This window comes from Oncorhynchus clarkii, chromosome 25 (assembly GCF_045791955.1).
Source record: "Oncorhynchus clarkii lewisi isolate Uvic-CL-2024 chromosome 25, UVic_Ocla_1.0, whole genome shotgun sequence".
In the NCBI taxonomy this organism is placed as follows: Eukaryota; Metazoa; Chordata; class Actinopteri; order Salmoniformes; family Salmonidae; genus Oncorhynchus; species Oncorhynchus clarkii.
The window spans coordinates 22,860,960-22,873,770 of record NC_092171.1 but is presented as its reverse complement, the minus strand read 5'-3'; the positions used below and the strand labels follow the sequence as shown (position 1 = coordinate 22,873,770).

Below are 12,811 nucleotides of genomic sequence, written 5' to 3'. Positions count from 1 at the left end.
TCATTGGGAAGAAAATAAAGAATTACAGGGGGCAGTTTGAAAAAAAACGAATCATCCTCTGGAATAACTGACATTTTTGAGTAATAATTACATAACCAACGTTCTAGTAATACTAGTCCTGTGTGAATAGGTCTTTGGACACGTGCATGCAATGCATACGTGTCACATAAAGAGCCAGGGTTGAGAGAATATAGTTTTTCCTAAACAAATTAGGAATTTCGGTAACAGAACTTTTTTGTCAGAAATGGCTGTAATTATATTGCATCTTCAGCAACAAGGACAGTGCGATAAACACTTTGGTCTTTGGTGGTCGCTGCAGCAGGGAGGGGAGCGAGACAACGGGTGCCAGTCAGTCTTCATTTTTTTTTTTTTTTTAACAATGCAGCAAGTCTGAGCCTGGCCCAGCACAATCAAGTCAATTAATCAAACCGTATGCTTAAAGCATCAGACAATATAGTGAATGTGAATATAGTTGATTTGATTAACCTGTCTAGCGGAACCCCTCGCCAACGGCCAGTAAAAGTGCAGGGCGCCAAATTCAAAACAACAAAAATCTCATACTTAAAATTCTTCAAGCATACAAGTATTTTACACCATTTTAAAGATACAATTCTCATTAATCCAGCCACAGTGTCCTACTTCAAAAAGGCTTTACAGCGAAAGCAACACAAATGATTATGTTAGGTCACCACCAAGCCACAGAAAAACAGCAATTTTTCCAGCCAAAGATAGGAGTCACAAAAAGCAGAAATAGAGATAAAAATGAATCACTAACCTTTTGATGATCTTCATCAGATGACACTCATAGGACTTCATGTTACACAAGACATGTATGTTTTGTTTGATAAAGTTCATATTTATATTAAAAAAATCTGAGTTTACATTGGCGCGTTACGATCAGTAGTTCTAAAACATGCAGTGATTGTGCAGAGAGCCACATCAAATTAGAGAAATACTCATAAATATTGATAAAGATACGACTGTTATACATGGAACTTTAGATAAACTTCTCCTTAATGCAAACCATGCAATAATCTGAGTAAAGCCTTTAGACAACAAAGTAGCCAAAAAGATATCTGCCATATTGGGTAGTCAACATTACTCAGAAATAGCATTTTAAATATTCACTTACCTTTTTTTGATCTTCATCAGAATGCACTCCCAGGAATCCCAGTTCCACCATAAATGTTTGATTTGTTCGATAAACAAATCCAAAAGCGCTTTTCGCGCCGAACGTCGGATGAAAAGTTCAAAAAGTTCCGTTACAGCCCATAGAAACATGCCAAACTAAGATTGGAATCCATCTTTAGGATGTTTTTAACATAAAACATCAACAATGTTCCAACCGGAGAATTCCTTTGTCTGTTGAAATGCAATGGAACGAGAGCTCTCTCGTGACCGCGCGTCATGAGACCGAGGCTCTCTGCCAGACCACTTACTCAAACTGCTTTTATGAGCCCCTCCTTTTATAGTAGAATCCTCATTCAAGTTTCTAAAGACGGTTGACATCTAGTGGATCCTTAGGAAGTGCAACATAACCAATATCTCGCTGTATCTGCAATAGGGGCTCAGTTAAAAAAAAATAACTACAAGCCTCAGATTTACCACTTCCTGGTTGGATTTGTCTCAGGTTTTCACCTGCCATATGAGTTCTGTTATACTCACAGACCTGAGTATAAAGAGTTGAAAGAACAGACGACTCTTGGTCGACTAAGATTTATTTTTTAGTCGGGGACAGCCCTAGAATGCACTGTATGTAGTGTATATATGTAGCTGTAGCATCAATCTCCAGGAGTTCGACATGACTTGTGGTCATGTGTTTCACTCAATACCCGTTTCTGTACTGTCCTAATGTTAAGCAGATCAGCTTTTTATATCCCATTTGTACGGCTGTTGGTTTATCGTTTCCTGTCATTGACTGAGTATGATGTGGTTATGTAACAGCCGGTGGTTTCACAGGAAGGGCAGGGGACAGTTTTATCTGCTAGAACAAGAGGATGGAGGGAGCAGAGCAAAGCCTTTCCCATTACATTGTTTACATGGGTCGTGGGTGAGGGTTGGATAAAGTAACCATGGCTCCACTCCACTTCCTTTTCCACAGTTGGGGAAAACGATCTGTAGAACTTTCACAGAGAACTGGAATGATGAGTAGAGAAAAAGGAATCAAGAGGCAAACATTGTTCAGTGTCTAGCAGCTGAAATGGCATGGCACTCAGTGAAGGGACATCTGGATATTTGCAATGATTGCTCAGGGGGCCCTCAATTAAATGCTAGTTAATACATTTAATGGGATCATTCCCACAGGTGTTGTTGTTGGGAAGGGCCAGGTTATGGTCACATTCATGACCTTGATGAATTACAGCCAAGTATTCACGTCAAAATGAAACCTCCACACGTTTTACATGCAGGGCTAGGAAGTAACCTCCCTCACTCCTTCCCCATACTACTGAAATGGTAAAACAGGATGCTTGTGGCAACTGTTATCTCAGAGAAAATCAGCTGCACAGAGGGACTTGTTTTCATTATTATGATGACTTGTCTGTAATCTCATATCGAGACTGTATGATTATCTTTTCCATTTCAGTGGTGACCATAATCCCATTGTGAGGCCTTTTAAAAAGGGTTGTCGCTAATCCACTTTACCCGCCCCCGGACACGTGCACCTGTCGCCACAGAGACTGATGCAGGGGCTGTGTTGGTCACCAGGAGACGAGTGTCTCCACAGAGACTGATGCAGGGGGGGGGGGTTCAGAGGTTAAAGGGGGTGGCTCATTCTCCAGAAGCTGTTGCTCAGTATATGTAGAAATGCTGCTGGCCTGAGGTGACACGTTCAATTAATGTACACTGTTGACTGCACCAACGTCTGTAATATTGTATTAATGAATGCTGGTTAGGAAGTTTGAAATACTTTTTATTGAAAATAACAAACACACTTGGCTGTACCATTTGCAGAGAATGGAAACCCAAATTATGTAATTGTGTACTATCCTGTGGTTTTGATTTAACCCCCCCCCCCCCCTTTACAGACATGCTGCTTGACCTCAGTGACCTCCTGCAGGTGAGTTTCCAATGAGTAGGCCTACACTAATTTTTCTCCATCTTTTTTTCAACTCTGAGTGTTTGCACCACGACGTTGACATTTAGCCCTTTTTAAATATGTTTTATTAATAAAAACCTCTTCTGAAATATAATTGAACAGTCCGATACATCAAGGATGTTTATTTTTATTTTTTAAGTATACACAATCCCATCCCCACACTGACCATGATATAACATCCAACAAGATGGAAGTTGGCTTATGCAGTATGTTGAGCTTTTTAACTAAAGCCAAGGACTGTATAAATATAGGCCCACATTTTTTTCTGTGTATAAAGTCAGTGTTAGGGTGGAGGGACATTTCTCAGACACAGCTGGTCAGTTGTATTTTTATGCTCTCAGCTGTCCTTGGAAGAGCTGAACCTACCCCCTGGTATTTGAAGGGTAGGAGTGTGCTATCCGGTCAAGGATCAGTGTGCTATGGGTAGATATTCCACAAATCCAGTTTGTGGTGCCCCACCCAGGCCAGTGATCACTGCCCTCCTCTCCCACGGGAAGGCATTGTGACCCACCTCCCATCAACTCATCAAGCTATGAATCTGCTGCTGCAGAACCAAAACATGCACCCAGGGTGGGCCCCAGGACTTGTTTGGGAAACGCTGCCCTAAGGTCTGGAGCGTTAGCCGGAAAGAATGAGATGGTCGGAGATCAAACTAGAGCTTTAGTCTGCCCCTGTTCTGGAGAATCGATGGGCTTTCTAGATAGTACGCCAGTTTAGCATTGAGTTACACTTACTAGACCAGATTTGATCACGAGCTACTCAATTGTTAAGTAACTCTGGATCATGTTATGAGGACATTGTGGACTTGACAGGGTGGGTTTCAGTGAAAGTTGCACTACCCTCCTGTATTTCTGCTCTTAATTCTCTTTTCCCTCCCTCAGGTAAATGTTTACGTCCTGGGTAGAACCTTCCTGGTCCTGGCCAGAGAGCTCTGCATCAATGCCCCCGCCATAGGTACCTACCGTCTCCCTGCAATACTCCCTGTGTTATTGTAAACAAAGGACCATACTGTTGAATGTATTTTTTTGGAGAAATGCTGTTGTTTTAAGTGTTGTCTTGCCACTGAGAACCAAACCTATTTACCACTTATTAAAAGTGGTCAAATTAGTGACTTTGCTCCAACAAAGGCGTCATGAAGGTTTGACCACATCACTTTTACCAACCTGCCTGTAGCACTCATCTGTGTACCTAGAGGGTGCTCTTAACAACAAAATAACCCTGCAAACAAATTTCACACATGCAAGCGAGTTATATAATGATGAGCAGCAACATCTGTGGCTTATCTCGCATAACTTTTATGATTTTCTGCAGGTTCATAAGCTCTCGCACAGAACATCAGGATTGATCAGCATCAAGCTGCACACCATATAACCGTACTTTATGTACAAAAAAAACATTGCAGAGGCTGTCCACAAGTGCAATACGACTTTTTACAAGGGACTGCTTTTTGCAGTTAATAATTAAAATAAGTTTAAAATAAATAACAGCATTCCTTCACTTAAAAATAGTATTTTGTTTAGTGACATACCGTAGTGTCTTAATGCTACATTATTTAGAAGGCTTAAACACATGGATGTACAGTCCATATGTCCTCTACTTGTCCGTTATGACCAGTTCAGTTTATGCATAGAATACCAGCTCTGGGATCTGTCCCCCCTGCACCCCAGTCCCGTTGGTACTGTCCGAGGAGCACTGGAACTGAAATGTCACTTTTCCACACTGTACCTCTGTCATGCCCTCCTGGCCGAAATAGCTCAGCTCATTCCCGTCCAGCACGGCACTCACCGTATAGAAGACATCCTGCTCCACCTGAACCGGGTTTTCAAACCATACAGAAAATGTACTGCTTGATCCGTCCGATACAAACTTGGTCAGGTTCTGTGCTAGGGTCACCCGTTGACGCTTCAGTTCAATCTTGACGCTGTACTCTGCCTTCCCACCACTTGACCCATACAGGCCCAGTCCAGCAATAAAGATCCGCTTGTCCACTGCGAACTGGATGCTGTCACAGCGGCCCCTGTAGCGCCACTGGTTGCTCCGGTAGGCTGACGACTGGAACCGGTGGCACTTCTGGGGTGCCAGGCCCTGCCTCTGTGCCAGTGGGAAGTCCAATTTGGGCTTGGTGGCCGCTGTGTACCACAGGAAGACGTCATGCGTCTCCTCCAGTGTCAGGATGTCTGACTGGGCTGCCCCATCAGCGAACTCTTCCAGGGTCATAGTGGGGATGCGCACCAGGTAGAGTGCCTTGCCCAGGACAGATCTCTTGTTGCGGGTGGTTTCTCCCAGTCCTTGCCTCTTACACTCTGCTGTGGCCCAACTCATAACAGCATCAAAGACCACCACCTCCTTGGTGTTGAGGGTCTCTCTCTGCAGGATGATCTCCAGGGTCTGCAGGTCAATCTCACAGAAGCCCTCTGCGCCCAGGGCCAGCTCTGCCTGCGCATCAATCACCTCCCAGCAGCGCCGCGTCAGCTCAGGCTCCTCAAACAGACGGCTCTGGGACAGCAGCACACAGGCGTTCTTGGCCTCCAGGCTAGTCTCCAGGAAGCTGACGCAGGCCTTGGCCAGGGCGGGTACAATGTACTTCTTGGCAGCGTACAGGGTGGCCAGCACGGTGTCAGCCTCCAGGTCTATTGCATCACTGTACATGTACCTGAAGGGGACAAAATGGAGGAATAGAATGAGATTCTAGTTTAGTAAAGAAGGCAAATCAGCACGTGGAGAATTCATGACGGCTATTCCTTCTAGGAAAATAGGATGTGGACTTGGCACAGCTTCCACTATTCTCCCAAGTGGATAAAAAGCAGCAACGTTTCATTGCATTGGCGTGGATGACGAATTGTTATAGTATCAACAAAAAGTCATTATCCTCTAGACTGCTTATTCCTTCTGGGTAAATCATTGGCTTTGAATAAGAAATGTTTCAAGATGAGCAAAGAAACAAGCAATTACAGTTCTCTACAGTGCTCCCCGTGCCCTTTGATCTAGCATTTTGGCACTTGTCTTGCTTTGAATTTATTTTGAAGTGACATTGTGCTGGTCATGTTTAATATGAGGAGTGAGTGGCTTACTTCAGCAGAATTAGAAAAGCAGCAGGTTCTACATCTGGGATATGGATTTCGGACGACTCCTCTGCAAGATCCCCGTAAAACATGGCACAGAAGACTGAGCTACCCACTGCCAGCACATACTGGAGGGAAAGAAAACGGACACATGATTAGTCACTCATCATAGGCGTGATGGTTCAGAAAAGTCAACTTATTTCTCCAAATAGAGAGGGAGATTACCTTGTGCGCTGGCACTTTCTTAGATTCACCGAAGGGACCAACAATGAAATGGATATCGGCCATGAGTTCATTGTTGAACATCAAGGCGTTCCTAGAAGGGAGGAAATTTGTCAATAAGATATGACAACTTGGGCTATTCCATAAAAGTATTTTGCAAGACAATATTATAACCTGCCCTACACAATGGAGCATTATAAAGTGTGATTCCAATTATGGACATTGACTTGGTTTACAATAGCCATATTTGAACTAAATCGAAATAATTTGATCTAAGTAAGAAGCTGAGTACCTCTCCCGTAGCGTGGGGTGCGAGGACTGCCAGCTCGGAGGTTCGACGTTGTTGTTGTTTATGTTTTGCTGGGTGGTCGGTGTTGTTGCAGTGGTTGTTGACTGGGTGACCTGCACATTGCTTTTCTTGTCAGTGCCGGTCACCGTAGTACCGTTGTTGGTCGCAGGGTACAGTTCTGCAGCCATCTTCTTCTTCAAGGACAGGGTTAGAATCTCATAGCATACTGGTAACCTGCTTGTGTGTTTCCCAGTCGTTTTAGACTTTTTCAGTGTTTCTGGAAGTAAGAGTAAAAAAGTCAGACACTTCATGATCCGACCATGATGGAGCAACCTGCAATCTGCCGTTGGCATCGGCACACAAAGCGTTGGCCCTTTCCCTAAAAATAAACCACGAACTCCAGGATCTACTATTAATCTGCGTTGACAATTGATACACAAATCGTGACCTTTAGATGCAAATGTTGCATAAATTCAGCGATTAAGAAGTCTTACGAACCCCGAATCAATTGTAAGAGAAACATACAAAATATCCGTCCAGTGATTGAGGTTGTATAACAAGTTCAAGCAGTATACTCCTTTCTCATTTCATCCTCTATTGCCACTGAGCTCTCCCCGAAACGTATTGTTTCCCTTTTTTGTGCTGATGGTAAATACAGATCATCGTTGCTCGCTTGGAGTTCGCTGTTTTCCTGCGCAAATCCTGGCAGATGTTTTTCTCCAAAAGCTACTTATCAACGAGGAAAAGGCGCGGGTTCCTCCTTAGCTGATGTGTGGATACGATGTGAATTGTAATTTGTCGGGTCTGGCGTTTTAGTTGCAGTGAATTTTTTTTATTTTATTTGATATAATCATCTCGGACGCCCAGCTCGCTGCCAACAACAAATCAGATTTACGCATACCGTCAACGTCAGAAGCGCCTCCTCCAAGCCTCTGACCAGCTCTCGCTAATGCTGCGTTTGTAACTAAGTGGGAGGTGGTAATTTACCAGTTGTGAAGTCGTAAATACCAGTTGGATGCATTCATGTGCTATGAAGTAATTGAGAAACGCCAATTGGCTAATGGCCAACAAGCAATATAAACCATGAACTAAAAGTACACCTATCATCTTTGTAAACAAATTAGAGTTAAAATACCATATTAATAGATTGGTTTGTATAAATGTTTTGTTGTATTTAACTGCCGAAAATGCTGTTATCAAGCTCACATTTTATTTGTCACAGCAGATGTTAATGCGAGTGTAGCGAAATGCTTGTGCTTCTAGTTCCGACAATGCAGTAATAACCAATGAGTAATCTAACCTAACAATTCCACAACTACTACCTTATACACACAAGTTTAAAGGGATAAAGAATATGTACATAAAGATATATGAATGAGTGATGGTACAGAACGGCATAGGCAAGATGCAGTAGATGGTATCGAGTACAGTATATACATATGAGATGAGTAATGTAGGGTATGTAAACAAAGTGGCAGAGTTTAAAGTGGCTAGTGATACATGTATTACATAAAGATGCAGTAGATGATATAGATTACAGTATATACATATACATATGAGATTAGTAATATAGGGTATGTAAACATATTAAGTGGAATTGTTTAAAGTGGCTAGGGATACATTTTTTTTACATCAATTTCCATTATTAAAGTGGCTGGTGTTGAGTCAGTATGTTGGCAGCAGCCACTCAATGTTATTGGTGGCTGTTTAACAGTCTGATGGCCTTGAGATAGAAGCTGTTTTTCAGTCTCTCGGTCCCTGCTTTGATGCACCTGTACTGACCTCGCCTTCTGGATGATAGCGGGGTGAACAGGCAGTGGCTCGGGTGGTTGTTGTCCTTGATGATCTTTATGGCCTTCCTGTGACATCGGGTGGTGTCGGTGTCCTGGAGGGCAGGTAGTTTGCCCCCGGTGATGCGTTGTGCACTATCCTCTGGAGAGCCTTACGGTTGTGGGCGGAGCAGTTGCCGTACCAGGCGGTGATATAGCCCGACAGGATGCTCTCGATTGTGCATCTGTAAAAGTTTGTGAGTGCTTTTGGTGACAAACCAAACTTCTTCAGCCTCCTGAGGTTGAAGAGGCGCTGCTGCGCCTTCTTCACAACGCTGTCTGTGTGGGTGGACCAATTCAGTTTGTCCGTGATGTGTACGCCGAGGAACTTAAAACTTACTACCCTCTCCACTACTGTCCCGTCGATGTGGATAGGGGGGTGCTCCCTCTGCTGTTGCCTGAAGTCCACAATCATCTCCTTTGTTTTGTTGACGTTGAGTGTCAGGTTATTTTCCTGACACTACACTCCGAGGGCCCTCACCTCCTCCCTGTAGGCCGTCTCGTCGTTGTTGGTAATCAAGCCTACCACTGTGGTGTCGTCCGCAAACTTGATGATTGAGTTGGAGGCGTGCAAGCTAATTTCCTTAGTAGGTGATGTTAGCATGTAGGAGAAGTGGGAGCTCAGGATGATAGTTCTCAACTAGTAATTACCAGTTGGAGGATTTTTCTATTGAAATTTTCCTGTCATATATGGTCAATTCCCACTTGGTTACGAATGCAGCATTAATTCAATGCGAAGTCCAAATATGGACATTAAGCATCGGACTGAGATCGCACAAACTCTTAGTGAAAATATTGTTTCTATTTCCAACTCAAAAAAATATATATCCACGTCCTTGTTTCTGATATAAATGATACATGTATTTAAATGACCGATTATAGCCTATGCGTAATCACTGCTTAATTTGGATTTAAACCATTCGTAATTTAATGTCCGATTGGTTTACTTTTGTAATATCTCCACTCGTCAGAAATGAGAAAGTTTGATGCAGAATTAGTTGAGCTTTGTTTGATCCTGTTTTGCATTGTTTAAGTAACATCAGCCGCACCACTTTATTTCCACTGGATGCAAGCCACGAGCAAAAGCTTTGACAGCAGAAGACCGCACTTCTGTTTACCTTGGCTGAATGTTGGCGCGTTAGATTAGAGGGGACCGTTCCTGAAGTTTGCTTTGTAGAGACTTGACTAGAGCCAGCACAGGAGACATGTTAGATTTGGAGATGGGGGTTGGGCTCCTACCATATCCTATTACCAGCAGCCTGCTCTACCCGGAGTGCATTCAGCAGGATGCAACGTTTTGGAACGTTCAGATATAGCCTATTTCTTTGTAGAGAAAAATATTCCTCCCTGACAAGTAGAATAAGGAATCATGTCAGCTCTATTCATGGCATTTTTATATGCAATGTTTGGCAACTGAATGTATTCCAGCTTTCCAACAGAAGGATCTGCCACTGCCAAATGGGTCATTTGATTCTACAGTAATGATCTTAACTTGTATAGTGCTTTTCATTACAGAAAATAATCACAAAGTGCATAAAAAGGAGAAACAACACATTTAAATTGACATGATGGAGATTGAATATCACTAGTTTGCCTCGGATGATGGAAAGGCAGGAGTTAAGGTAGTTTGGATTGCAAATGCAGTGTAGAAGTATTCGTCCTTATTGGTCACAATGTGTTCCACTGGGAATAATATGAGTATATCCAATAATATTGACCTTTTCATTAAAGAAGACACATCACTTTCTGATCAATGTCTACAGAGTTGTAAACAGTACCCTGCTGTACACCATTTAGACATCTGCAATTCATATATTAGCATAATAATGTTGCTTGTCTGGGTTGGATCTCAGTTTCTCAATCTCCCATTCCAGACCCCTGCCTGTACATCCCTCGCTTTGCCCACATGCTGGAGTTTGGAGAGAAGAACCATGAGGTGTCCATGACAGCACTGCGACTGCTGCAGAGGATGAAAAGGGACTGGATGCACACAGGACGGAGACCCTCAGGACTGTGTGGCGCAGGTAACAATGAGCTCAGGTAAACCACACCACAGGTTACCACCACAATCGCAGGTAGGCTAGTCCTTATCATGAATAACAGAAACTACAGGGTAACCATGTCCACTGGTATCGCTCACCACAGGGATCTGTAATCATAGCTCAGATCATGCGAGCTTCGATCATAGGTGACCCCCGAATCACAGGTAACACTCATAAGTAACCACAGAGGCTCCAATTAGTGACAATGTACTACAGTCTGTTCCCTACTTACTTGACCTGAACAGAACACTCCCTGCTTAGATGTATTACTGGCAAGACATCCTGAAACTGAAGAACCAACTTCCCCAGGCATGTGGACATTTATGTTCCTGGTTCCACTTTTCTGCCTTGCTTTTCCTCAGCTGCAATATCAGATGAATGAATTGCTTATCATTAATCATGTAGAGGATTCACTTACATAGAGGGAAGAGAAGTTTAGAACTTGTTACTCAATATTAAGTGAATGTGTGAGATAGACCATGGGATTTCTAAAAGCAGGCTACTAGAACTTCAAAGACCATTCAAACTACTTGCGTAAGAACATAACCTTACATCCATCTTCAAACAGACCTTGCTACTGTCAGTTACATAAAACATGGGTTACAGTACTACTGAATTGATGATTTATCTAATGGCTTAGATTATTTACATTTTAGTAATTTAGAAGACGCTCGTATCCAGAGTGAGTGCATTCATTTTCACACTGTTCCCTCGTGGGAATTGAAACAACAAACCTGGCGTTGCAAGCTCTACATGTTCTACCAACATTAATAGATTATTATAACGTGAATATTACAACAATTGGTAGGTAAATTGAAAAATATATGTGGATATTAAACTTTTCGGCAAAGTTTGTTTCTGTGACGGAGTATTTCACCTGTGTGTGTTTTTGTTCTCAGCCCTGTTGGTCGCTGCTCGCATGCACGAGTTCCGCCGTACCATCAAAGAAATCATTAGTGTAGTGAAGGTGTGCGAGGCCACACTACGAAAGAGGTGAGCGCTGCTTGAAAAGCACATTACAGCATCTTCCAAATGAAATCGGATTAGCCTGGCATGTTCTCCGTCATCTATATGAAGAGTATGCTGAATCTTTTCCTTCTCATGGTTCAGATTGAATGAGTTTGAGGACACGCCCACCAGCCAGCTGACCATTGAGGAATTTATGAAAGTGGATCTTGACCAGGAGTGTGACCCGCCCTCTTTCATCGCTGGCCAGAGGAAGAAAAGAATGAAGCTGGTGAGGAACTGTAGGAAGGATACAACCGTACCACCCTTATTTATCTTGTCCTATGTTTTAACTGGTGCTTTGTCTCAATATGGCACTGCTGTTTTTTACATTCACACCCTGATATTTAGTTTTTTCCCTTCTAGCTTGAGGAAGAATTGGAGAAGAAGATTGATGATGTTCAAGGTACGGTTATGAAAAATGTCTAGTCAAGTGCCAACCAAAAAACTATTTAAAAAGATAAATGTGCAAAGATTGCCGACTCCACTCTGACTTTACAGAGTTGTCTGGATTTTATCTCAACAGGTGAAATCCATGAGTACCAAGATGAGATTGAGATGGAGCTGGAGCAGAGCCGGCCCAAGTTGAGAGGGATGTACGCCTCCTATGCAAAACCCGGTACGACACAGGGGTCGTGCTCAGCAGCCATGCAAGTTCTCTAGTTACAGCCCCCCCCCTCCCAGGGGGTCCTATCTCACTATGCTGCCAGTCTGTCGCTAGAGCCTGAAACTTCCATTTATCTAAATACTCAGAAAAAAACAAAACAATTGTTCACTCAATGCAAATGAGAATGTTATGATGACGCACATTTGCCATCTAACTGTGATGCGCTAAACCCCCTCCAACCATCTGTGCCCCCCTAGCTGATTGTGTTGCATTTCATTCTTAATCTCTGCACGCCCTCTGTAGAGGGGCCGCTGGCTGGCTGTCTGTCAGCGTGATGTAGGCCTGTTGCTCTTCTGCCTGGCCTGGGAAGCACAATTATAACACACACACACTGGGCTTTTATCAACACTAAGAGGGCTGACAGCTTGATGGTACCGTAGAATTAAACCAGGTGCTTCTTTTATAAGGTGCCTTGTCTCATTAGCCGGGTTGATAGATTCACCCATAACTACATGAAGGACTCTTGACTTAATTGAAAACACAGATGTCATACAGTTTAAATTATTCTCATAATCAGCCACAACAGCGACTAAATCAATCTGCCTTGAAATGCAATGTCAGTCTCTTTACTTGTTCTCTGCATCATTTAGTTTTTATC

General features: G+C 43.0%; 2 protein-coding genes across 3 annotated transcripts in view; one reads left to right on the top strand and one right to left on the bottom strand.

The window, feature by feature from the left end:
* The window catches only part of LOC139383676 (transcription factor IIIB 90 kDa subunit-like), a 62,751-nt gene that overhangs the window by 11,781 nt on the left and 38,159 nt on the right, over positions 1-12,811 (top strand). For both annotated transcript variants that reach the window (XM_071128209.1, XM_071128210.1), the window contains exons 5-11: positions 3,027-3,058; positions 3,979-4,051; positions 10,374-10,523; positions 11,441-11,534; positions 11,652-11,778; positions 11,913-11,952; positions 12,073-12,165. In XM_071128209.1, the coding sequence (XP_070984310.1) occupies positions 3,027-3,058; positions 3,979-4,051; positions 10,374-10,523; positions 11,441-11,534; positions 11,652-11,778; positions 11,913-11,952; positions 12,073-12,165 (609 nt within the window). The remainder of the gene's footprint in view (positions 1-3,026; positions 3,059-3,978; positions 4,052-10,373; positions 10,524-11,440; positions 11,535-11,651; positions 11,779-11,912; positions 11,953-12,072; positions 12,166-12,811) is intronic.
* Positions 3,148-7,575, bottom strand: LOC139383679 (BTB/POZ domain-containing protein 6-B-like). The gene is made up of 4 exons (XM_071128221.1): positions 6,674-7,575; positions 6,385-6,475; positions 6,169-6,287; positions 3,148-5,750 (listed from the first exon to the last, which is right to left on the bottom strand). Exons 1-4 carry the CDS (start codon positions 7,021-7,023, stop codon positions 4,718-4,720), a joined length of 1,593 nt encoding a protein of 530 aa, XP_070984322.1. The 5' UTR covers positions 7,024-7,575; the 3' UTR covers positions 3,148-4,717.